Below are 27,938 nucleotides of genomic sequence, written 5' to 3' on the forward strand. Positions count from 1 at the left end.
CAGACTGTGCTGAAAATGCTTTGGTTTTGTTTCTTGTTGTTAACACCTACTTAACATCAATGAGTAATATTTTGATGGAAGCTTTTGCTCAAGATTTAACATCCTCACCCTTTGAATGAAGGAGTTAAAAGTGCACAATAAACACCTTTGAGACCTCCCAAGATCCGGCACTGAAACAGGGAGGGGCAGATTTTACATTCCTGATATTTCTAAGGCCTGGTCCACACCTTTTTTGTTGTACAAGTATAACTATGTCATGCAGAGGTGTGATTTTTTTTTAACAGATACAGTGTTACTGGTACAGCTCCTAGTATGGATATGATTATATCAGTGTAACTCATTCCCTTTCCTGCATACAAATAAGCTACCCTGGGATAAGCAAACGTATACTGGCATAACTGCATGCACACTGTGCGGGGGGGGGGGGGGGGGGGCATACACCTTTAACTATCCTGGGACAACTGTTGTGTGTAGACAAGCCCTAAGGTGAAAAACAAGCCAGGAGTTCAAACAACCGTTCAGGCCTTCTTCCTCCATAACATAGAAGCTGAAAAAGCAGCTTGGCCAGTTTTTATAATAGCCATTGTAAATCATATTTAAAGGTTGTAACCAACTTCCATTTCAAAGCCTTATTTTTACCACCTTTATACCTTTGAATTGAAAAAATGATGGGTCCTAAAAATGAGTAGATTTACTCTGAAGGCAAAGGAGACAATATCTGGAAAGTTTTGAGAAAACTGGTCAAACTTTTAAGCTTCAAGTAATGAAACAATGTCAACTTTTGTCTGAAGTTCTCCATCTCGGTCTTGCTCAAAAATGGCTTGTTAATATCCCTTCCAACTATCTATTCCAACTATTTTACGGTCTATGTGTGGAGATAACAGGTCATGTTTAAGTAATGTTATTAATGATTCTGCTGACAGTTTGGGGCCTAAACCTGCCCCTACTGGAATCCTGATCTCAGCCATGTCAGTGGAGTGATTTGCAGTTCAGTGGGGCAAGGTTTGGGTTCTCCGTGTTTGTGAGAACATATTGCCCTCTACTGGCCGGCTGCAGCTTAAAAAGAACATGAGGATGCTTTGAAAACTGACCAGTAACAAAGACCTTCCATTAGCTCAAGTGGTAGAGGCATGTGTTTTTGGAACTGTAGGACTAGCTGTGTATACCTAGGTCTACAGGTGTGCAGTTTATTGTGATGGTGATGGCTTATATTGTCCCCCTTGGTCTTCAAAAAGAAAAGAAAACCAAACTCTTCCTGCTTTCAGTTGTGTAGGGTTAAATCTTGTTGACAAACACCACCCGTGCTGAACATTTTAAAACAACTAAGCGAGTACTTTTTGAGATTAACATATAAACTCCTGTGCTGGGCTTAAACCAATCTCTACCTTTTATGGGTTAGGGGAGGAGACATCCAAGATTGCCCTAAAATTGCCTATGATGGGGTTCCTTGCAGCTTCCTCTGGAGTATCTGGTAGTGGCCACTGTGGGAAATAGGATATTGGACTAGACAGACGTCAGGCCTGAACCAATCTGGCAAGTTATATGTTCATAAAAGGTTTGAAAAATAGCTCATTTGTGAAATCCTTATGAAGGGCCTTAATTCTACAAACATGCATAACTTTATTCACATGCACAGCCCCACTGATTTTAATGGAACTAAATGCATGAGTAAAGTTATGCAAATAGTTAAGCATTTGCAGGATCAAGACCGAGGGTCTAACATTTCTTTGTGTTTTGTGCCTGCCTAATAAAATCATATCATACTTCAAATTTGAAAGATAGGTGGATTCTGACACTGGCGCACACAAGAAGCAGTTTTCAAGGACTGCAATAATAACATGTTTGAAAAATCGCCGTGATTTGAAAACCAGATACAATTCACCATCATTGAAGTTGACCAAAAAAAGAAAAAAAGAAAAGAAAAGGCAGGCAGAAAATATACACAGTCGCTAACAGCTGAAGAACTGCCTGCGACACAGAGAAAGGCCAAAGCTCTAATACAGCAATAAGGTCAAGCAAGGCCTCAAAAAATTCAGCATTCCCACTGACAACTGGGAAAATCCTGCCTGCAATTGTTCAGTTTGGAGAAGCCAAGTTAAGACTGGTGCAGTCACCACGGAGAGCCTTCAGAAAGCCCAGCCTGAGGCTCACAGGTAAGCCAGGAAGCAGAGTATGCTTCAACTTCCATCTGGCGAGTAGACCTGTAGCCACGGTGGGAAGGTTTGCCACTCGCACATCAGGTTCTTTTCCCATACCACTGCTAACCACCACTGACGGACCGACTTTGTCGCATCTCCTTTCATCTGTCAGGATGTTGGACGGCCACCACAACACCAACAAATCCTTCCAACACCTCAAAGCAAAGATACCGGGGAGTGTATTGTCTGTAGACAGTGCATTTTAACTGACAGGTTCTTTCCACCTCCGTTTCCAACCTATTAAGAAAGCCTGGATGTTTGCTTACAGCCATTTTTAGTTTGGCTAGCTCTATTAATTTCATTCAATAAACTGGCTACCCATCCATCCCTTTTATATTCAGTTTGTAAAAATGCATTTTAATTTACCTACACAAATGGGGAATAATGGAACATATTAAAAAATAAAATAAACTGCCTAAAACCTTTCCTTGGCAAATTCCCCAGTAAAATAAAAATTCATTAAAAAATTATTATTTAGGGACTCCAAGGCTATGTCTACGCTATGCAGCTTTTAGCGACATGGCTGTGCTGCGACAGCCATGCCGCTAAAAGGAGCACAGTGTAGCCACTGTTTGTCAGCAGGAGAGAGCTCTCCCGTCGACAAAACCTTCCACCCCCAACGAGCAGCGTTAGCTTTGTCGGCAGGAGAGTGCTCCTGCTAACAAAGCAGTGTTCACACCAGCGCTTGTCGTCAACAACACTTTTGCCTTTCGGGGGGTAACACCTCTGAAGGACAAAAGTTTTGTCTTTCATTTACCAGTGTAGACAAAGCCTATGGCACACGAAAGCTTATGCTCAAATAAATTTGTTAGTCTCTAAGGTGCCACAAGTACTCCTTTTCTTTTTGCGAATACAGACTAACACGGCTGCTACTCTGAAACCTATGGCACAGTTTCTCAAAGATATTTAGGTGTCTTGATTTCAGTGGGACATAGCCGCCTACATACCTTTGAGGACCTGGGGCTGATTTACTTCTCTCTCAGATCACTTAAAATGAATGTATTCTTTTCATCAGTAACTCAAGATATAAAATATAAACACATCAGAAAATCTGCTTCTTTTTATTTAGGTGTCTAAAATGGATTTAAGTACCCAACCTTAACAACCCAAGAGTGAAAATGATCATCAGATTGTTTTTTTTTAATATATGGGCATTTTAAAAAAATGACAGTGGTGTTATATATTTATTTCCATGCTTTTAAGAGCTAAGGATAGGTAAGTACACTGATGTCACCTAACAATCTTTGCTGTTTTTTGGTAAATGAAGATTTTTGTTTTAGGAATTCATATAAGCTGCAAATCCCAAACCAAACCAAACTCTTAGAAAGATAAAATACAACAATTATGGTTTTAACTAAACCAAACCCCCAGCCATTTGGGCTATTTCTAACACACAGAACAGATTTTGAGAGAAACTCATTGAAGGTTTTCTTCTGATTCCTTGAGGTTATGTTTGACAATTTTTTTTTCCTCCTTATCTGTGTGGCCTGGTAAGTGCAGTGCATGCCTAGTGTTCTATCCACAGTGCACCCAGAATAAGCATCTATGGCCTAGGATGTTCGTGGAGTTAAATTAAGGCCTGGTCTACACACCCATTTTATACCAGTATAACTATTTCAGCTAGGGAAGTGATGTTTTACTGATATACCAGTACAACACAAAATGTGGACACATTTATACGAGTGTGGCTTATTCCCTTCCCATAGAGGAATAAACTATATCAGTATATAAGCACTAAGAGGTTATACCATTTTAACTATACTCATATAGTTACAGTCTTTAACTATCTCCCTGTTGCACTGACCATCGAAAATAAATATCAAGGTACCCTAATCTTTGCCTCTGCAAGTTAAACAGTTGAAAGTTCATGGTGTTTCTCTAATTCAATCTCTTAGTTGTTTTTCTTTTTAAAAGGCCTTCTATTGCAAAGCAAGTGCACCCAGCAGGATACATGCTTCCACCCACGGCCCCAGACATCTCAGACCTATAGCTGAACGCTACGTTGGCAGGGCCAGTAGGTATTGAACAGTGAGCACAGGTGTGCCAGGCTGTACACATATTTCTTTTTTTTTCCCCACAAGACATCACTAAAAATGAAAATGACAGGCTCTGCTCTCTGCATCACACTGGTGGGCTGTGTCTTGCTTGCTGCTCTGCTCCTGTGTTGCAACACAGGAAATTTGCCTTTGCTAACACCTGGTGTTTCAAACAGCCAGCTGGCCTTAACCTCAGTCTCCTATAATTGATGGCCTGCTTGTGTAACCCTGTGACTACCTCTCTCTTTAGATGCTATCTCGCTGTAAATACCATTCCACATAGAAACATCCTATCTTCCTGTTTTGCATATCACTCAATCAATCAAATCAAGTGATCCTTATAGAAACCAGAGACAGCCTATGTAAACTGGTAGACAGAGGCTGTAAGCAACAAGAGTTAAATCTACACATGCTTAAATGACATACTGCTTGCTCTATTGTAGACTTGGAACCAGGTCATAAGAATAGCTAGGGATGTAACCAGTTAGCAAACACTTTTGTGTTTAATGGCTGGCTGACCATGTATTAAATATTACACAATGCCTCAAGTTCAAATATCCCAAACCACTTGAACTTATGCAGCAATGCAGAAACTTGGCTTACCTATATAGGCTATCTTGCTGACCAAGGTTGTTTCCTTGTGTTCCCCCAGCTGTCTGTTTGTCTAACCACCTGTATCTCTTGTCTTATACTCTGAGTGTAAGCTCTTTATGACAGGACGTATCTTTTGGTGTCTCTGTACAGCGCCTAGCACAATGGGGACCCAGTCCACAGCTAGGGTTCCCAGGTGCTGCTGTAATACAAATCATAAATAGATTGTCTTTATGTTCTACCTTTTAAGCTTGAAGTCCAGTGAAGCTGACTTTTTGTTTGACATATTAGGATTTTGGGCTGGTCTACACTAAAGCTGTAAGTCGACCTAAGTTACACTACTTCAGTTATGTAAGTTATGTAACTGACATCAACTTAGGTTGGCTTTTGCTGTGTCTACACCACGCTGTGTCGATGGGAGATGCTCTCCCACGACTTACCTTATTCTTCTCGGGGAGCGGAAGTACAGAAGTCAACAGGAGAGAGCTCTGCCATTGACATAGTGGGTCTTCACCCGACCAGCCAAATCGACACCGCTGCATTGATCACAGCAGTGATGATTTAGCTGTAAATATAGACATGCCCTTTGTCCCTGTGATCCTCATTCTGATGTATCTTTGTTCTGGGGTTAGGAAGGGTGGTCTATGGGCAAGGGCACTGAGCTGGGTCTTGACGGAGGCCTGGGTTTAATTTACAACTGTGCTCATGTTTCCTGCATGAACGTGGCAAGTCATTTAGTCTAACTTGTGCCTCAGTTCCTTATCCTTATTGTGGGAGCAATATAAATACCGGCGATTAATAGGTAGGAACCTAAATTGCCCTCCTCACTGTAATATCTGAACACATCACAAACACTGATGATTTTATCCTCACAACACCCCAAAAGGTGTTATTCTCCTGAGGTAATGATAAACAGTACTAGCACGCTGTTTTGCAGATGGGGAACTGAGACACAAGGTAAATTGATTGACTTGCCCAGACTCATACAGGAAGTCTCTGGCGGACCAGGGGCTTAGACCCAGGCCTTCCCCCTTTTAGGCTAGTGCCCTGACCGCTGGATCATTCTCCTTCTTTTACAGATGTTTCCTGATCTGGGATTTGTTTCCTCTGAGTCTGTTGCTGACCCAGTCTTGTGGTCCATGAAACAGAAACATATTTACTGAAAGCATGGATCCTCTCAGAAAAGTGAATGTAAAATAGCATCCTGGGGTCTATGTTTGTTTCTTCTCAACAATTTCCAGATTCAGCTGGCTCAGTTTCTGATTACAAAGATGTTTTTTTCTAACTGATGGCCCTGCAACCTCATCCTAGAATTTGAAAGTCAAGCTGGTGAGTGCAGCGATAATGATTCTGTGGGTCAGATTCTGCCCTCAGTTACACCTCGGCAACCCTATTGACTTTATTTGCACTTAAATGCTCCTTTTTAAATGTCATTGGGCTCTCCATTCTCACTTCTTTGTCTGTAACCACCCTGCACTTAGACCTGTTAGACCTACCTGACCTTTTATGGAACTGTTAAAATGATCCTTACTTCCACATAGTACCTTAATACTGCTAGTTACTGGGAAAGATAGCATATCCCCCTGAGTAAGCAGGATGCCCTGTTAAAGGCTAGGAGGCTTTAGTTCTTGGAGCTTTGATCAGTCCAGCTGTTTGAAGTCTCTGAATTGTTAATTGCTCCCTGTTAGCGAGGGGCACGGCTGAGCTGAGCTAAGCAGGAGGACTGTATAAAAAGTCACTTGCTAGGTGAACATGAAAGATGTGAACAGAGGCAGACAACACTGGAGTTTCAGAGAGAGTTTGGAAATTCAGTGTGAGATACTTTCCTTCCAGGTTCAGCCCTATGTGTGGCCAGCAATGGAACTGTGGTGGTGACCTATAGTGGGTGTGCCATGTTCTCTTTCCTACCTGAAGCCAGAAGGGATGTCACATGTAGGAAGTGCAAGTTGGTGGCTGTGCTGGAGGAAAAGATTCTCGGATGGGAGGGGCAATCTGAGATGCTACGGAGAATCAGGGGAAATGGTGAGTTCCTAGATGGCTAAATACCATTTGGAAAAATACCAGTACTCCAAATTCAAGGAAGAATGGAACTGGCCACCAAAGAATCACACAGAGAGGAACTCAGAGAGGAGGCCTGGCGGCTCAAAACCACCAGAGGCAAGAGGTAACAGTACATTCTATATGGCAGGAGACAGATGAGGATGAGCAGGCTGTGGCCACTAGAGAGAACAGGATTTAGAGGAATTCCACATAGATAAAAGTTTCAAATTGATACCAGGTCCTCAATGTGGGAACTATGGAAGATGCTTCTGAAGATGCAGCAAGTCCAAGGGAATGGAGAGATATATGGGACACACGTGGATGGCAACTTGGCCCAACCTATTAGAAAATCAAGCTTGCCTGCAAAGGGGTCTCCAACCATCCAAAGAAGACAGATCATTATTGGAAATTGAATACTCAAAAGAATTGAAAGAACATTCTGCAAGGGACAGGTGGATGACAGAATGCTGTGCTGCCTTTCCAGAGCCAAGACATGAAATGTTACTCTAAGATTGGATGGGCAAGGATCCACTGGGTGGTGGTTCAAATTGGCACTAATGACATTGCATTGCAGGATCTCGCAGATAGTAGATGACTTCAGCGAACTCAGAAGTGTGCTGAAGAAGAATGTCTAAGTGATCTTCTCTGAGATTCTTCCTGTCCCACAAGCAAATGAAGACGGAAAGCAGAAGATTCTGGAAGTGAATCACTGGATAGGTAATTGGTGTAGGGTTTGTTTTTGTGGAACTTGGGTCTATCTTCTGTGGTGACATGGGGTTGTATAGTTTGGATGGCATCTATCTCAGTAAAAGAGGGGCCAGTCTCCTCCAGGACAGGCTGAGTAGAGTAGTCAGGAAGGGGTTAAACTAATAGCAAAAGGGAAGAGTAAAAAGAAGGAAGATAAGAACACTCAGCACAAAAGCAAGATGGTAAGAACAACATTAATCAAGGACCCAAAGCCAAAGGACATGAAGAGAAGAAATTCTTGAACTGCCTCTACACCAATGTTAGGAGCCTGGGTAACAAAAAAGAAGAATTGGATTTGCTCCTTTATCAGCATAAATTCTATCTAGCTGGTATTACTTGACCCAAGTGAGATGATTCACACTATTAGAATGTTAAAATCAATGGTTATAACCTATTTAGGAAGGGTCAAGTGGGCAAAAGGGGATGGGAAAAATTGCAAATGTGTCAAAATGTGTCAAAAACAGCATTACCTGTTCTGAATCACTGATAATGTGGATGAAAATGATCTTATGGATCAATGCCCTTATAGATGGGGTACTTGTTGGTGCCTGCTGTAGACTACCAAATCACACTAGGGATAAGGATGACCAGCTCCTTATGCACCCATATATAATGTGTGGGAAAAAAGCTGTGTGAGCATGGGGGAACTTCAATCTGCGTGACATATGTTGAAGATCTCATGCTGCCAGTACTAAAACATCCTTGGAATGTCTAAACATTATAGATGACAAGTTCCTAACTCAAAAAGTGTTGCAGCCAACATGGGGGAATTCTTTATTAGATCTTCTCCTAACAGATAAAGAGGAACTGATCACAGAACTAAAAATTAATGGTAACTTAGCTACAAGTTGTCATGACTAAGGCTACTATTTGGTCACAGAGGTCGCAGAAGTCACAAAATCCGTGACTTCCGCAGACCTCCGTGACTTCAGCCCACAGTGGCTGGGAGCTGCAGGATACCCCCACCTCCCGTGGTGGCCAGGAGCTGCGGGAGAAGCCTGCAGTCACAGGGGTCCTCCGCAGCTCCCCAGCCGCTGTGGGTGCAGGGGGTCCCCAGAGCTCTCCAGTCCCCACAGCTGGCAGGGGATCCCTAGCAGCTCCTCAGCCACACCATCACCAGTGACAGGGGAATCGCCTGCAGCTCCCCAGTCCCTGCGGGCGGCGGAGGATCCCTGACAGCTCCTCAGCTGCTGCTGCCAGTGGGGAAATCCCCCAGAGCTCCCCAGTCCCCGCAGGCAGTGGGGGATACCCAGCAGCTCCCCAGCGGCCATGGGGGATCCACCACAACTCCCCAGTCCCCGCGGATGTGGGGGACCCTCACAGCTCCCCTACCTGGGGGCAGGAATCCCCCTCTCCAGTCAGTGGGATCCCTCGCAGCTCCCCAGCTGCCACAGGTGGGGGTCCCTCCCAGCTCCTAGCCTCGGGATAGAAGCCACAGCTCCCAGCCACAACTGGGCCGGGTGCTCGACCCTCCTTCCTCCCCATTTTGTCATGGACATTTTTAATATAAGTCAGGGACAGGTCATGGCTTCTGTGAATTTTTGTTACTTGCCCGTGAACCTGTCCATGACTTCTAAAAATGTCCATGACAAAATCATACTCTTAATCATGACTTGATCACATTTATAATGTGCAAGCAAAAAAAAAAAAAAAAGTTCAGACCAGTTAGATGATTGATAGATAGAGAGTTATAGTTGGTGCTTTAACAGGGAAAGTGGAAGCAAGTTAGGAATTGTAGAAAACTGCAGAAAATTCATAGGGGAAACCTAGGGACACAAGGAGAAATGTATGGCCAGCAGTGTTACGGACAATCAGGAATTTTTATAATATATTAGGAACAAAAAGAATCCTGACAATGATGTTACTTCATTAGTAGATTGAAAAGGCAGACGTGTTCAATAAATATTTCTGCTCTATATTGGGGAAAAAACAGATGATATGGTCTCTTCATATGGTGATGAGAACGCTCTTTCCATTCTGATAATATCTCTGGAGGACGTTAAACAGAAGCTATAAAAGTTGGATATTTTTAAATCAGCAGGTTCAGATAACATGCATCCAAGATTTTTTAAAAGAGCTGGCTCAGGAGCATGCTGGCCCATTAATATGGAGTCTTGGAGCACTGGAGAAGTTCCAGGAAATTGGAAGAAAGCTAATGTACCAATTTTTAAAAAGGGTAAACAAGGATGTACCAAGTAATTATAGCCCTGTCAACCTGATATTAACCCTGGCCTAGCTAATGGAGCAGCAGGACTCAAGGAGGGTAATGTAATTAATGGAACTCAACATGAGTTTAGAGAAAATAGGTCCTGTCAACTGTCTCTTTTTGATGAGATAATGCATTTGGTTGGCAAAGGTTATAATGTTTATGTAATATATTTAGACTTCTGTAAGGCATTTGACCATTGATATTTCGACTGAAAAACAAGAATGATATAAAATTAAGATGGCACACATTAAATAGATTAAAAACTGACTGACTAATAGGGCTCAAAATGTAACGATACATGGGGAATTTAGCGTCAATTGGGTTTGTTTTCAGTGCGGTCCCACAGGATTGGTTCTTGGCTCTCCACTATTTAATATTTTTATTAATGATCTGGAAGAAAATATAAAATCAGCACAAAGTTTGCAGGTGACACAAAAATTGGGGGAGTGGTAAATAATGAAGAGGACAGGTCACTGATTCAGAGCAATTTGGATCATTTGATAAACTGGGACCAGGCAAAAAAATATGTGTTTTAATACTGCTAAATGTAAATACATCCGTCTAAGAATGTAGGCCATATTTACAGGATTGGGGACTATAGGATGGGAAGCAGTGACTCAGAAAGATTTTGAGGTTAATCGTGAGCTCACAGTGTGGTGCTGTGGCCAAAAGAGCTAATGCAATCCTGAGATGCATAATCAGGGGAATCTTGAGGTTATTTTACCTCTGCATTTGGCACTGGCGCTGCTGGAATACAGTGTGAGGTTCTGGTGCCCACAGTTCAAGAAGGATGTTGATAAATTGGAGAGGGTTCAGAGCAGAGCTGTGAGAATGATTAAAGGACTAGCAAACATGGCTTATAGTGATAGACTCCATCTATTTAGTTTAACAGAAAGAAGCTTTAAGGGTGCCTTGATTACAATCTAGAAGTACCTACACGGGGAACAAATATTTAATAATAGACTCTTCAATCTGGAAGAAACAAAAGCAGAAGTACTAAAACAAGACTAAAACAAAAGCAGAAGTAATCCTCCCAGTTCCTCACCTGGTGCATTAAAATTCAAAAACTATCTAAAAAGATTAAAAGTCATGCAATTACAGGATCAGTCGCTGACTTAAAGACTCCTTTAGGATAGTTCAATGTTTAGGACTGAAAATGTAGTTCTCAGTTACAGTTGTGTGAAGCTGAGTGGTAACCTTGACGGAGCTGCTCTGCTGTAACTGACATCAGAGTAAGGCCTTTGGTGTTTATTTTTGGAATACTTATTGGTTATACATCAAAAGACAAACAATAAATATTGAGACAAAATCAATGAAACTGTCTTTTTTGTGTTAAAAGTGATGTTCTAAAACAAACCTATTTGTTAAACAAATCAGTTTGAAAACGTGACCTAGTTTCAGTTTGCATGTTTCTTTTAACTGTCTCGGAAAAGGCTGTTTATATAATTTTGTAAAGAAATGTGAACTGTTCTACTCCATTTACATTTCTTTGTTCCAAAATGTATTCTCCCTGTTAAGATTCCAGTCGACAAGGAAAAGCAGACATCGTGATTACTTTACAACTGTGAAACTTTAACCCACAAAACCCATTCAGAAAACACAAAATGAGTCACAGGAAGGGGTCACTTGCTTGCAAAACTCATTAAAAGCAAGGCAAGGCAAAATGGATTTCCTGTATCAATAAATAGAGTGCTGGCAGTACACTGAACACCTGACATTGCTACAGGCTTGGAAACCATATGAAAGTGTAGCCATTAGAAAACTGAGATCAGTTAGTAACTCTCCAGGCCCCAGTTCAGCAAAGCATTTAGGCATGTTCTTAGGTTCTGATGAAGTCCATGGGACTTAAGTATGTCATTAAATTCTTTGCTGAATTAGAGTCACAATGCCTATCCAAGCCTTTTTTGAAAATAGATTCATGTGGCATTATGGAGCTGTATACCCTACTTCAGAGGGGTGAGCTACTATATGGTTTTCTAATTCTATGGACAAATTAGGAGGGTATTGTACTTAATTAAGATTTAAACGTAATGGCACCTGCAACTTTCCTCAGCTCTTAGACTCTTGAAAAACAGATTTGTCCTTGACCAGTTTTATCCTCTCCTACTTGGCAAACCAGCCAGAAAGGGCCTGTTCACCTCTCTCATGCAATGCTCTCAAAGCAAAGCCTGGCACGGTTTCAGGCAAAATGCTTTTAGGCCAAAGCCTGAGCCCAGTGCCTGACTCGAAAAGCCGGGCTCAGCACTGAACCAATGTGCAGTGATGAGAAGGGAAGATTCTACCTCTCAGGCCCCAGAGCAGTTATACAGGCACTTCATGGAGACAATGCTAAACTACTGGATTTGTCTCTGCTCCCCAAGCTCTGTTTTTTCCCCTCTCCTTGCCCCCATTCCTCTCCCTGCTTCTGCGCCCATTGTTCTCATGCTAGACTTGAATGGCTAAAGTAGCCTTTGCAGGCCCTTCTGTAGCCCCCGCCCAGGCAGGACAAGAGGATCTTGCAGCACCATTCCCTGTGTGCTGTCACAGCGGGAGCCACAACAAAGCTGGAGGGGTGGGGAGAAGGAAAGGGGCAATTTCCTGGGTGATCACCTACACTCAGCCTTTCCCTTGCATAGTTGAAGGAAGGAAAGCCAAGGAAAGCCTGGATTTTCCTCCAAAACTGAATGGGCTGTAGTCTGCTGTATTAGACGTCAGCATCATTCATGTGCATTTTCAAAGCCATATCTTTACTGTGGATACACACAGAGAAGGCCTTTTAAAATGGTGCCCAGCTTGGGTGTACACAAGAGGGTGAGTTGAAGGCCTCATATTTCCAAGTGCTTATATTTGGTCCTGAATATTGAACAAAGTAGTTTCTTGTATTTGGTTTTACATCTTGCAGAAATCTCTCCCAAGGTATTTGGTGCCATTTGCAAAGCACATTAAGCACTCCAATTGTCTAGACCTATATATTTAAAGGGAAATGTTCCTTCTTCCATTGTAATACCAGGAGGCAGTTTTAAGTGCGTAGCTCCTCTGAAAGTTTGTTACCTCAAACTTTTTATGCATCCTTTGTTCACAGGATATCCCAGGAGCAATAAATAGGTCCTTACAAAGTCTGCTTTGTAAAGGCGAAGGTGTCATTTCTGTGATTATTAATTTGAAAAGCACCCTTGTTTCAAACCCATCTCCAGAACTTTAGGGTAAACTTTTACACAGGTCAGAGCTTCACAGACAATAGAGAGGCCTGGTGCTACCATGAGTGTGGACTGTCCAAACATGGCTTTTTTCACAATTTTGAACTGAACTTCAGCTGCTGTAGAACCTTCTTAACTCCAAACATTTTTATTTTTTAATCATCAACTAATGCCAGCCTGGCAGCATTGAGAACTGATTGGTCATTATTTTTTCAGCAAATCCAGCAGAGGAAGCGCAATGCATTCTTTGTGTTCTCATAAATAGCAGCAATTATTTTTCTTGTCTATTTCTCAGCACTGGAACAGAAAACAAAACAACCCTTACTGTGCAGTCCTGCTCCCATTGCAGCCAGTGACAGTACTCCTATTGCCTTCACTGGGACATAACCAGACCCTTGTGTATCCAGGGTCTCAGTCAAACCTGAAGGATGTGAGTTAGACACCCAGGCCCAGATTTTGAGCTGTGCTCAGGCCAGGACTTGAGGAGAGGCAGGATGGATCGGGGTGGAGGAGCCAAAGATCTGGCTTTAGGCCTTTGCAGCTCTGTAATTTTGGATCAAGCCCTGGAGGCCTTTTTGGTCCCTGCAATAAGTTAGCATCAGGGTTGCTCTAATGCAGGAGTTCTCAAACTGGGGGTTGGGACCCCGCAGGGGGTCACGAGGTTATTACATGGGGGGGTTGCAAGCTGTCAGCCTCCACCCCAAACACCACTTTGCCTCCAGCATTTATAATGGTGTTAAATATATAAAAAAGTGTTTTTGATTTATAACAGGGGGTCGCACTCAGAGGCTTGCTACGTGAAAGGGGTCACCAGTACAAAAGTTTGAGAACCACTGCTCTAATGTCTGCCTGGCTGCTCCAGACACTAAAGTGCTTTTTGACAGCCAGGACTAGTGGGAGAACAGAGGCACTCTGGCCAGGCCACCTTCAATGGCATCTTCCATAAGCTTTGGCTCCCGGGCTCTCTGCAATGCCACAGGGTGAATACTACAAATGCTGGATGTGACAGCAGGTAACCCTGAAAAAAGACAAGCCATTACTAATGGACACAGTTATCACACAACACAATATTCTTTCAAGTTGGCCAAAAGACACAAGGCCACAGCTGACCATTTTTAAGATGTCACAGAACTGAAATGGCAGAAAATTATTTTTCAGCTGTTTGCATTTATTACAATATATCTTTAACGTCTTTGCATTCAGCACATCAAAATGAGGTGTTACAATGATTTCCATCAGTGCATTAGACAGAGCAAATCCTGTATATAAATAGAAATAGAAATGATGAGCCAAACCAAAATATAAAATAAAACATTCCCCCAACCCCAAAAGCTGTCAATAAATTTTAGCTTTGATATAACTGATAAGATGCATATATTATCCTCCCCCTCCTACGACCACCCGTGTTGAGTGGGACAGTCATCAGATTCATGAAAATAAACAATAGTCACCACCCCACAGTCTAGTTTATAATATGTCTATTGTAGAAATAGAGCACATTGTGGTGTGGGTGTTTGCATTTGCACTATGTTAGCAAAAAGTATTCTTTCTGTAACAGAAACCACCATTACACTGAAAGCAGGCACCATTTTTCTTTCACGGAAAGAGTAAGAATTCCTTTAACCATTCCACTTTGTTCTTTATGAATGAATAATCCAATTTAAAGATGTAGGCAGACAACTGCCTGACAGCCAAAGCAAACTATAGTGTACTCTATAAAAATATTATAAAATGGAGCAAAATCTTTTGTTGCTAACAGAACAAGCTTTTGATTTTCCAAACTGTTCTCCCCATGAGCCAATTTAATAAATATTAGCTAAGAGTAATATATACCTTTGGGTGTTTAGACAGCTACAGTCAAACTTCAACAGAGCACAATGTCCCCTAGTGTAGTAGGGTCTTCAAACTGAAATGGTTTAGATCAGCTACTCATCTACACTGCCATTTTGTTTCCAATACTAAAAAGTGATTAAAACTGGATTCACTACTTATTGGCACATCAGCAAATAAATGCTATGGACCTGCCTTTCAGATGCGTTTCACTCTGGGTGAGATCAATGGGAGCTCCAGTTGCTCAGCTCTGAAAGTTAGGCCCTAAGTACTGCAGGAGGGTAACTGAACTGAGTGCATCTTATCAAGTGGCTGGGAATTTTTTATATCATAAATGCACTACAACAGGCCATTAGCAAAATAAATACAGACAGGCGATGGCTAATATGTTCATCCGGTAACTCAAGAGTTAATGACAGTAATGACATAAATAATATCTACAAAGAATATTTCATAGTTTCATACAGCTTAAGGACAGCAGGGGTCATTAGATCATCCATCCTGACTTCCTGTATATCACAGGTGATTAAATTTTACACCCCTGTATTGAGCCTGTAGTGGGTCATCTCCCCACTCTCGCAGAACGGTGGTTAAAAGCAGCCCTGGAGAGGGCTGCAGCTGGGAAATGGAGTGAGAACAGCTGGGGGAAGCTGAGGGAGTAGCTGACAACAAGTGTGGCCAGCTTATAAGAGGGCCGGGGGCCAGGAATTGGGGGGGGTCTCACTCTAGCCCTGGAGTGGGAAGGGCTAGCTGCCTGAGAGGACGGTACCTGAAGCAGGGCAGTACTGGGGAAAGGCAAGAGGAGCTGGGGAGCTCCAGCCTGGCAAATCCCCAGGCTGCGGGCCTTGCTAAAAGCCAAAGCAGGTACTGGGGTTGCAGAGGTGCAGCCCAGGGATAGTCAGAGGCAGCTGGTCCAACCTCCTTGCCAATGATGAGTGGCCATGACAGACTGCAGTTTGCCCCAGTGAGCGGGGACTAGATGATGACTGGCAGTAGCTACTGAGGCAAAGTGGGTTTAGAGGGTGGGGGGTTTCCCTGGGAGGGGGTACTGCCGGGGCAGAACCTGGAGGTAAAGGGGCACCGGGACCCAGGAGGGACATGGGGCCTGAGGCAGGTGAGCCACCAGCCTGCAGAGGGCGCTCTGGGCTGGAATCGAGCTAATTCCCAAGACGACCAGCAGGTGGTGCCACACCGGTGTGTCTCGCTTTGCTACAGAGCCTAATAACTTGTATTTGGCTAAAACATATCTTTTAGAAAGGCATCCAGCCCTGATTTCAAGATATCAAGAGATGGAGAACCCACACTCCCATGTTAAAAAATGGTGCCTTATTTCCAATTTGAATTTGTCTGGCTTCAGTTTCCTGCTGTTGGTTCCTGTTTTCCTTTCTCTGCTAGATTAAAGAGCCCTTTAATATCCAGTATTTTCTCCTCCTTATGGTACTCATATGCTGCAATTAAATCACCTCTCAATCTTCTTTTTGCTAAATTAAACAGACTAAGCCCTTTAAGTCCCTCACTCTCAGGCATTTTCTCCATTCCCTGAATCATTTTTGTAACTCTTTTCTGAACCCTTCCCCATTTTTCAACATCTTTTTAAAATGTGGTCATCAAAACCTGTATGACATATTGTAGCAATGGTCTCATTGAGGCTTTATACACAGAAAATCACATCAAAACTCCTAATCCCTTGCTTATACAGCCAAGAGTCACATCATATAAATTACAGTGTGGTTGTACTTAGAGACTGACTCTCTAAAATTGGCACCCTGAGGCCCACATTGATGGTGTCTCAGGGACTCAATACCAAATTTGTTCAGTTTACAATAAAAAAGATATTTGTTTTTGTTTAAAACTGCCAGCCCAGCACACTTGACCTACGAACTGAAAGTCAAAATGTGTTTTTCCTCCTTGTGCACTAATTCTGACTTAAGTACAGCATACATGCACCTGAAATATTCTTTTCGTGGGTCAGAGATCCAGTGATGCTGCACAAGAAGGAAAGTCTTTGGGCACTTGTGTAAATGATTTCTCAAGATGCAGGGCAATGTGAATTGGCCCCTTGACTTTAACATCCAAAATGAGTGAGTATGCAGGGCCAGCAGTTAGAAAAATCCATTATTTTGGGGCACCAATCTATTTCCCACTGCCAGTGGCAAAACTTCCATTGAGTTAAAACAGGAGCAGGGTCTAGCCTTTCCTTTTAAACTGAGCAAATTTAACACGGGAGAAACTGAAATACACTAAATATGGAATCCCATGATACCATTTTCAGAAAGCAATTATGCTTTGGACATACCCCCAGCCAAATATCTTTAAAAATAAAAAAAAAGATAATCATTTTATTATTTATCTCCAAACACAAATGTTTTAATCATTTGGCACATGGCCAGTTGCAGTTACAATTTAAAGCAAAGTACTGCAGTATATTATTTGAAAAATGCTCTCAAATGATCTGCAATATTGACTCCAATGCACACAGGTAAAATTTAAGGCATCGAAAAGTAAGTAACATAAAAGAGCAGTACCTACAACCAGTGTCTGTGCAAATGAGAAAAGAAGTTTTCAGGTACAGAACGGAAAACAAAAAGGAAGATTTCATTGATGCCAAAGATGGCCAGATGTACTGCAAAGCACACACAACTGAAATCATGAGATGCATCCTTAACCAGCAGCAAGTTCACATTTTAGCCATAGAAAATGCTTCACAAAATACTTTTCAGTTTTGACAAATCCCTTGAAGCTGTCAGCTGCAGCAAAGTGCAACTCAGTGCAATCAATGCGTAAAATCTTGACCTTACTGATGGCAACAGGAGTTTTGCCATTTACTTCAACCAGGCCAAGATTTCACCTAATGGGTCGAATTCTTCCACTTGTATACTTACACTTTGCCTTAATCCAAATGCTTTTGGATTAAGGTACTGCTCAAGGTGAGTAGGGATGACAGAATCAGATAACATGTTTTTATTTCCCTTACTTTCAATTCACAGTGTGCATTATTTATTTCCCAGAAAAAAAAAAGCCAATTTAAACCAGCTAAAGTTTTGTCCCAATAACTCTTATACGATCCTATCCTTGTTTGGGAGGGGATTACTGTCCGTTCTTTTAAATGAGGGATTTTTAATTTGACAGAGGTCGCAACCTGTACAGACAGACATATAAACTGGTGTCAGGGTGTTGAAACCCTGCCCTTCCCATCCTGCTAAATGGAAGGGGGTTCTGGCTCAATGGGAAGGTGGTTCATGGCAGACATGGTGTGGAAAAGGTTGAGAACCACTGGTGGGGTTTTTTAACTAAATCTTATCGTATTTTCAACTGAAAACCAGTATCATTGCACTAGTAATTGATCTTTTTTTAAGAAGTCTGTTGCACATTTCGAGCATGTTGGCTGAGAAGTTGGAACCACCACTCCCATTCCTAATCATTGGAAATGTGACTTTAAGCGTGGAAACACAGTTCCAAATTTGCTTTTAACAAATGAATACAATGCTCACAATAGCACATATTCTAGCTGATCTGTCCAAGGCAAAAACCAAGCTGTGTCCTTTAAATATAAGATGACCAGTCGTTTGAACTGAGGCCAAGAGGCTGTAGGTGAATTTAAGATGAGGACGGAAGAATATCCTGGTTTTCAAAAGGTGGTAGTGGTTCCCTCCAGTACGTGAACTGACTGTAGGTATCAGAACAAGGGAAGTCTGAAGAATGGCTTCTTTTCAGCAAAGGAAACAGGTGATCAACCACCTCACAGAGTCTGACGTAACTGGGGGGGAAAAATTACTGTTTAAATCATGTCAGATTGTTTATTTATTTTGATTTAATAATAAAGATGCCCACCTAAGGCTCTAGAAACCCTAATGCATGTTACCAATACAATTTAAAGCTCATCTGCATGAAAAGATCAGTCCAACCAGCTGGCTTCCACCCCTTCATCGGCATTCATTTTGAGCAGTGATGTTCAAAGGGTTATGTGTTGGAAAGCAGAGTTTTATCGCAGCTTATTTTGGAAATGGTTAGGTGGTGAAGCCCACATAGAAGAATTATTTATTAAAAAAACCAACCATTAAGGCCCAGATTTTCAGAAGTGACTAGAAATTTGGGGTTTCTCCTTTTCTGGGTCCCCAACTTGAGACATCCTAAAGAGGCTTCATTTTTTTCCAAAAGAGCTGAGTACTCACTCTCTGACAATCTGGCCCCTTTCAGGTGTCTCAAGTGGAGAACCCAGGATTGCAGGCACCCAAAAATCATTAGTCACTGTTGAAAATTTGGACTAAAATGTTTATGAGGTTTCAGTGTCTCAAACCATATTCTTTCCACCTGGCTGACTCACTGCAGCATCCTGACATTTATCATACCACCACATTGTAACAATCCTGCTACTGTTCCAGGATTGCTCACGTGCAGTGACTGTAGCGTGATAACGATATGCACTATTTCTTTTTTTCCCCCCTCTACCTGTAACTCTATAAAATGATTTTTTAAAAAGTCTTTGTAACCTGCTGTGAACCATTCTGTGTACCTCTCAGATATAAGGAGTACGAACCCTCACTCACACTAGTGAGCAGTTACTCACACAAGTAGTGTTACTGAGTCAATGGGAATGCTCTTGTGAATAACTGTCCACCAGTACGAATAAGAGGTTCACATTCTGGCTCATAGACACTAAGAGAATTAAAGGGACACACACATTTAAATCTACATTTGCCTGATTTTTTTTCTATCCACTATTGTTACCAGTTTACCCTTAGGTTCCTATAACTGAAAGAGAAAAATATAGTTATTTATATTTTTTCAGGGCCTGATTGTAGAACCCTGCTCATGTGAGTAGTTCTGTTGACTGTAATGGGATGTCTAGTGTGTGCAAGTGCTTCCAAAATCAAGCCTTCAGTTCGTTTAAACTCTGGAAAATTCCCATTAACTTCAATTGGACAGGGATTTGTGTATAGCCACTTTTAGCTGTGCCCACTATATAGTTAGTTTCAGCTTTTGTTTGCCCAAGTCTTTTGCATAGAAACCCTGACAAGGGGAAACTTTAAAGAAAGAATTATTTAAAGATCACAAAACATGGCAGAGGGACTCGGAAAACTACATTTAACTTATTTTTGAAACTGACTGCACTAGAAGCGGACAGCATCCCTTTAAGCAAATAAAAAAAAAAGGTTTATTTTATTTGCTGGCTCAGTGAGTATCTTTCTTGTTAGTTCAAATAATGTCAAGTGGAGACTTGGTATTAAAGTAATCAACTGTTATATCAATCCAAATATTTCATTTTAAACATTTCGAGGAAACCTTTGCTAAAATAGAGCCAAATAAATTCTTGGTTTAACTCTCATCGTCAACTGGGTGATGAATTTGGCCCATGAAGTATTCAGGACAAATTACTACTTACGATGAGATGTTGGTTTTTGCATGCTCTTGTATAAGTTCACCTTTGGGATTAACTGTGAATATTCTGTTTAAAGAGACCCCCACTTGCTTGTAGGAATAAACGTCCTGGCAAAAAAGAAAAAACTTAAACTTAAAAAAAATTAAACCATACTTCTGCCTTTGCACAATACATTTTATTCTTTATAGAATATATAGTGCAGAATAATATATAAAGAATACTGAAGTGCAAAGTATTGGTACCGAATATACATGTGTTATCCTGCATCAGAAGCTCTCATAGTATGTTACTAACATTAACTAAGCCTAACAAAATCTATAGGAACTAAGAGCTTGTCTACATGGTGCATTAGTGTGCACCAGCGAAGTGTAAATTCTTGTCCAGCATGTCATACATTTAGTGGCCCATGTGGACCCTGCTGGCATGTACGACAAGTTCCCTAGTGCATATTAACATAGTGCTGTTTGTCAAATGGGTTCTGTTAATGTGCACTAGGGAACTTTTAGTGTAGGGCAGCAAGATCCAGATGGGCCAGTTAGCATGCTACACACTAGTGCAGATTAGAATTTACTCCCCACTGCTGCGCGCTAATGCACTGTGTAGACAAGCCCCAAGTTATCATAATTACTAGAGGAGATTAACCAGACACAGGGGTACAATTTTCAAAACTGGCTAAGTAACTTTGGAGTCTAAGTCCCTCTGACTTTCACCTGCCAAATTTTGCCTTGATTTATACTACATCAACCACACGTTGCTCACTGGGGTTGTGCTGTGTGAATGGGAGTGGAATTTGGACCCACATTTCTAACAGCGCCGAAGAAAGGCATTGTTCTCAGTGTTTTCAAACAACTTTACAGATTTTAAATACAGTTAGGCTGTCAACCACCTGGGATTGCTGGGACTGCTAACTTATGCAAATACATATGTCTCTACTGCTACCTTGCCCTCCATGTTTGTCTCTTTATTCACCTATTGCATATCATCTACATCCTAAACTGTGAAGTCTCTGACTGAGAGATACTGACTTTACATTATTCGTTTTTACAGGGCCTAATAAAATGTGGCCTTAATTCCTATTTGAGGTCCTGAGGCTTTACCACAAAAGAAATACTGAATAACAACAACAGCACTTTTGCATTTCATAGTCAAAAATAATTGCAGCTATTACTTACGGCAGGTCTGTTTCCAAAGGCAGCATAAAAGGGTTCTGTGTTCGGATGAAACAAATGTTTGATGTCTGTCAGACACTGAACTTTAAATTTTTCTGGCTTCTTTTCTATCACTTCCCTAAAATAAAAAAGGAGGTATTTCATAAATACATCCCCTATTTTATTTTTATTTTATGTAATACATTTCATCTAGTCAGATTCTAGCACTGAAAACCTCCATACAACTTCATTTAGAAGCCAGGGCTCCTATTAAATGTAAATGTTTGCACAGATAAAGTTCACAGTAAAAACAAGCCTCCTAAACAAAGGGACTTTTATTAAAAACAGTGTGGTAAAGATGTGGCTACTAAACAAGGGTAATGAAATATAGACAGCTGTCAAGGTTCCTTCCCCACTCTGAACTCTAGGGTACAGATGTGGGGACCTGCATGAAAACCTCCTAAGTTTACTTTTACCAGCTTAGATTAAAATTTCCCCAAGGCACATATTATTTTATCCTTTGCCCTTGGATTTCCACTGCCACCACCAAACTTTATCTGGGTTCCTGAAAAAATAGAGTTTGGACACGTCTTTCCCCCCAAAATCCTCCCAACCCTTGCACCCCACTTCCTGGGGAAGGTTTGGTAAAAATCCTCACCAATTTGCATAGGTGACCACAGACCCAAACACTTGGATCTTAGAACAATGAAAAAGCATTCAGTTTCCTTACAAGAAGACTTTTAATAGAAGTAAAAAGAAAAGAATCACCTCTGTAAAATCAGGATGGTGAATACCTTACAGGGTAATTAGTTTCAAAACATAGAGAATCCCTCTAGGCAAAACCTTAAGTTACAAAAAGACACAAAGACAGGAATACCATTCCTTTCAGTACAGCTTATTTTCTCAGCCATTTAAAGAAATCATAATCTAACACATACCTAGCTAGATTACTTACTAAGTTCTAAGACTCCATTCGTGTTCTGTCCCTGGCAATAGCAGCATACAGACAGACACAGACCCTTTTTTTTTTCTCCCTCCTCCCAGCTTTTGAAAGTATCTTGTCTCCTCATTGGTCATTTTGGTCAGGTGCCAGTGAGGTTACCTTTAACTAAGGGGTTTACCCTTCCCTTTATATTTATTACAACAGCAGTTTCTAAATAACGATGTATGGTATATGTAATATAATGATATAAACTGCCTTACTGAAAACTGCAGAATGGGTCAATAGATTATAATGGTCTTCCCTTTGTATAGCTTCTCTACGCTCTCTCTGGGATTTAAATTTCACCATGTACCAGATCCAAAGGACTACCTCCAATTAAGCTACTTCCACTGGCGAGGTCATCCATCAATGACAATTAGAGGTAAGTAAAGACAAATGCATCTTCTAATTCTCTTTAGTGCTTCATTACGGAATAATGAATAGAGGAGCCAGTTCATCTCTGGGCTGTAGCCCTTTCACAACTGCCTCTCTTGGCAAAATGGGACCAAACAGGTGACAGAGATGTCCCCGAGGGAATTCCCATGAGAGAGAGAGAGAGAGAGAGAATCCTGCACATGCAGAGTTGGTGTAGCTGGCCCTGCATCATTCCACACAGCAGACCCCAGCCCAGGAGAACACCTATGGAATGCTACCAGGGAAACTGAGGCATGGCTGGAGTGCTGTTGGACTCTGGCTATTGGCAGTTGTATGGGCGGAGCAACAGGCAGCCAAGTACAAGCTAGGCCAACCTTCAGGTAGCTCTAAATTGTATCGGGAGTTGAAGCAGCTCCCCAGATGACTCAGGGATCAAGGAGGCGCAAAGGTGGGAGGAAAGCCACCTTTCTCCAACCCACACAAACCCTGAGCCAGAACTCCCCAAAAGCCATGCTGCCTAAATCTATCACTAAGAATGGATTAAGTTTAGAAGTGTGAGCAACAAGGGTGATGTCATGGTGGGAGTCTACTATAGACCACCGGACCAGGGGGATGAGGTGGACGAGGCTTTCTTCCGGCAACTCGCAGAAGTTACTAGATCGCAGGCCCTGGTTCTCATGGGAGACTTCAATCACCCTAATATCTGCTGGGAGAGCAATACAGCAGTACACAGACAATCCAGGAAGTTTTTGGAAAATGTAGGGGACAATTTCCTGGTGCAAGTGCTGGAGGAACCAACTAGGGGCAGAGCTCTTCTTGACCTGCTGCTCACAAACCGGGAAGAATTAGTAGGGGAAGTTAAAGTGGATGGGAACCTGGGAGGCAGTGACCAGGAGATGGTCAAGTTCAGGATCCTGACACAAGGAAGAAAGGAAAGCAGCAGAATACGGACCCTGGACTTCAGAAAAGCAGACTTTGACTCCCTCAGGGAACTGATGGGCAAGATCCCCTGGGAGAATAACATGAGGGGGAAAGGAGTCCAGGAGAGCCGGCTGTATTTTGAAGAATCCTTATTGAGCTTACAGGGACAAATCATCCCGATGTGTAGAAAGAATAGTAAATATGGCAGGCGACCAGCTTGGCTTAACAGTGAAATCCTTGCTGATCTTAAATACAAAAAAGAAGCTTACAAGAAGTGGAAGATTGGACAAATGACCAGGGAGGAGTATAAAAATATTGCTCGGGCATGCAGGAGTGATATCAGGAAGGCCAAATCACACCTGGAGTTGCAGCTAGCAAGAGATGTTAAGAGTAATAAGAAGGATTTCTTCAGGTATGTTAGCAACAAGAAGAAAGTCAAGGAAAGTGTGGGCCCTTTACTGAATGAGGAAGGCAACCTAGTGACAGAGGATGTGGAAAAAACTAATGTACTCAATGCTTTTTTTGCCTCTGTCTTCACGAACAAGGTCAGCTCCCAGACTACTGCACTGGGCAGCATAACATGGGGAGGAGGTAACCAGCCCTCTGTGGAGAAAGAAGTGGTTCGGGACTATTTAGAAAAGCTGGACGTGCACAAGTCCATGGGGCCGGATGCGTTGCATCTGAAAGTGCTAAAGGAGCTGGCGGACGTGATTGCAGAGCCATTGGCCATTATCTTTGAAAACTCATGGCAATTGGGGGAAGTCCCGGATGACTGGAAAAAGGCTAATATAGTGCCCATCTTTAAAAAAGGGAAGGAGGAGGATCCGGGGAACTACAGGCCAGTCAGCCTCACCTCAGTCCCTGGAAAAATCATGGAGCAGGTCCTCAAGGAATCAATTCTGAAGCACTTAGAGGAGAGGACAGTGATCAGGAACAGTCAGCATGGATTCACCAAGGGCAAGTCATACCTGACTAATCTAATTGCCTTCTATGACGAGATAACTGGCTCTGTGGATGAAGGGAAAGCAGTGGACGTGTTGTTCCTTGACTTTAGCAAAGCTTTTGACACTGTCTCCCACAGTTATCTTGCCAGCAAGTTAAAGAAGTATGGGCTCGATGAATGGACTATAAGGTGGATAGAAAGCTGGCTAGATTGTCAGGCTCAATGGGTCGTTATCAATGGCTCCATGTCTAGTTGGCAGCCGGTATCAAGTGGAGTGCCCCAAAGGTCGGTCCTGGGGCCGGTTTTGTTCAATATCTTCATAAGTGATCTGGAGGATGGTGTGGATTGCACCCTCAGCAAGTTTGCAGATGACACTAAACTGGGAGGAGAGGTAGATACGCTGGAGGGTAGGGATAGGATACAGAGGGACCTAGACAAATTGGAGGATTGGGCCAAAAGAAATCTGATGAGGTTCAACAAGGACAAGTGCAGAGTTCTGCACTTAGGACAGAAGAATCCCATGCACCGCTACAGACTAGGGACTGAATGGCTCGGCAGCAGTTCTGCAGAAAAGAACCTAGGGGTTACAGTGGACGAGAAGCTGGATATGAGTCAACAGTGTGCCCTGTTGCCAAGAAGGCCAATGGCATTTTGGGATGTATAAGTAGGGGCATTGCCAGCAGATCGAGGGACGTGATCGTTCCCCTCTATTCAACATTGGTGAGGCCTCATCTGGAGTACTGTGTCCAGTTTTGGGCCCCACACTACAAGAAGGATGTGGAAAAATTGGAAAGAGTCCAGCGGAGGGCAACAAAAATGATTAGGGGACTGGAACACATGACTTATGAGGAGAGGCTGAGGGAGCTGGGGATGTTTATTCTACGGAAGAGAAGAATGAGGGGGGATTTGATAGCTGCTTTCAACCTGAAAGGGGGTTCCAAAGAGGATGGCTCTAGACTGTTCTCAGTGGTAGCAGATGACAGAACAAGGGGTAATGGTCTCAAGTTGCAGTGGGGGAGATTTAGGTTGGATATTAGGAAAATCTTTTTCACTAGGAGGGTGGTGAAACACTGGAATGCGTTACCTACGGAGGTGGTGGAATCTCCTTCCTTAGAAGTTTTTAAGGTCAGGCTTGACAAAGCTCTGGCTGGGATGATTTAATTGGGGATCGGTCCTGCTCTGAGCAGGGGGTTGGACTAGATGACCTCCTGAGGTCCCTTCCAACCCTGATATTCTATGATTCTATGAATGACTCACATGCAGTTATTTTGTGACAGCCTATATGTCACTGATACTAAAAGCATTTATGTGGGGAGATAGATGGGATACCCTTTGGCCAACTGTCTAAAATATATGCAGAAAGCAATAACATTTGAAGATATCTGAGATGGAGAGTGGAAGGCAAGGAAAGCTACTCTTTTATTATCCCTAGCTACAACATATCCAAGGTTTCCCATATTTAGAGTACACTGAGTGATACTGACTGACACATAGCAGGCTGTCAGTAGAACATTTCAAAGAACATCCCATTAACAATTTTAATGAAATAAACCTTTTCATAGCAGCACTTAATAACCCACAATATTTTCAGTAGTCACTTAACAAGCTTCATTGAAGTAGAAAGTAGATATTAGTTTCACTATCTGTGTGACATGTTAAGCTATGTGTTTAAAAAAAACTTATTATATTTGATTTCCGTGTCCACACAGTTTAGTTTCACAATCAGAAAGAACCACATTCTCTTTATAATATTCTGTGATATGGCTGAGTAAAATATGCATTTCCACATAAAACTGAATGTGACATTTTTGTTAAGCAGCTCCTCAAAAACCACTGAAATTGATCAAAAGTCTTCTGTAAAAAACAATTCACATAAAACATGTACACTGTCTGACAGACATTGCACATTGCCATTAAAAAGTCAGCATTCATGAAGGTACCGATAACTAGAAATATCCATGGTAACTGTGTAGTGAACAGGTGGTATCTGTTGGCAAATGCTGATTTTTTTAATGGCTACCGCTGTAAACTGAGACCTGTCTTAAGTAACCATCTAAGATACTAGCAAACTTTGGTTGCCTACTAGAGGTTGCTCTTCAATGAAAGGCTGCACCAACTCCTATTGGAAACTTTGAGAATAATTTAAAGTGGTCACATAAGAGGTGAATTTTGTATTGGGTACAAGCTACTACCTAATGATACCTGTGAAAGGCTGAGAACAAGCTGCTTGGACTTAACAACACAGGTCCTTGAGGTAGCACTGTTCCTCGTTCGTTGACCCAGTGCAAATATCCTCTCGTCATGTCTGCCATTCCTATAGCACGTGCCGAGCAATACAGAAACTTGTACCCATTTCTATTACACAAACAAACAAACAAACAAATGAGGAAGAAATTACTTTAAATAATAAAGTGGACATTTCACAATTATGTGATATTTTATTTGCCTAGGACATAAGCCATGACTATTAGAGATTCAGATCTTTAACCTCTTTCAACCATAAGAACTCACAAAGTATTACTAAGGAGTAAAAACATTACAAGCCAGACAGCAAAAATCTGCATAGCTCCAATGAATTCACTGATTTATACCAGAAGAGGAGAATCTATATCAGAGATTTGTATGGCCCCCACATAAAATCTGGCTCTGTGTATTTGCGTCACATCCCTCACCATTTACTGAAATGAGTCCTCTTAAGAAGAGACATTATGCATCCGCAACAATGTTGCATCAACCTTACTTTAAATGGAACCCACCTGTGGGGCTTTGTCATAGCAAAGGCCCTTATCTTGCATTTTGACTACCATAATCCTCTCTCTGACACTGATGCCATCAACCTTCCCTCCTCCCCAACCCCCATCAGCTCTTTGCATCCCTCTACAGGTTCTCCCTTCATCACTGCATCAAGCACAAGCTTCTTGTCCTCACTTTTAAGGTCCTTCACCATTTAGCCTGATCCTACTCATCCTGTCCAATTTCCTGTTGTGAGTGTAATTTACATATTTCCTATATTCACTATTCTTGTAAATAGTTGCTGGACACCTGGAGCTGTGAACAGGCATCTGATTTTGCATTTAAATTGAGAGAAATTAACACAAATATTTGCTGAATACTTACTGGCTCACTTTATGGTACAACTTTGCAATCCCTTGGTGCGTCCAATCCTTGCCAAGAGTGGGCAAAATATGGCCTAAAGTATCTGACCTGAATAAAGACGGGGAAAAACAGAGCAAATGCACTGCAAGAAATAACTTCCAAAGAACAGGCAGAGGCAACTTCAAATTTTTTTTTTAAGGAAAAGGTGGTACTGATACATGCCCTCCTAAGCATTCATTGGCTAGTAGAGCGGGCTGATAGTCTTT

The 27,938-nt window shown here is 42.0% G+C and overlaps 1 protein-coding gene across 3 annotated transcripts in view; it reads right to left on the reverse strand.

Moving 5' to 3' along the window:
- Window positions 1-14,158: 14,158 nt before the first annotated feature.
- LPIN1 (lipin 1) overlaps window positions 14,159-27,938 on the reverse strand; it is a 104,328-nt gene continuing 90,548 nt past the window's right edge. For all 3 annotated transcript variants that reach the window (XM_074947644.1, XM_074947643.1, XM_074947642.1), the window contains 5 exons: window positions 27,694-27,780; window positions 26,779-26,931; window positions 21,380-21,494; window positions 20,211-20,314; window positions 14,159-18,584 (listed from right to left, as the gene is read on the reverse strand). In XM_074947644.1, coding sequence (XP_074803745.1) covers window positions 18,425-18,584; window positions 20,211-20,314; window positions 21,380-21,494; window positions 26,779-26,931; window positions 27,694-27,780 — 619 coding nt within the window. In that variant the 3' untranslated portion in view covers window positions 14,159-18,424. The remainder of the gene's footprint in view (window positions 18,585-20,210; window positions 20,315-21,379; window positions 21,495-26,778; window positions 26,932-27,693; window positions 27,781-27,938) is intronic.

This window comes from Natator depressus, chromosome 3 (assembly GCF_965152275.1).
Source record: "Natator depressus isolate rNatDep1 chromosome 3, rNatDep2.hap1, whole genome shotgun sequence".
NCBI classification, from domain to species: domain Eukaryota; kingdom Metazoa; phylum Chordata; order Testudines; family Cheloniidae; genus Natator; species Natator depressus.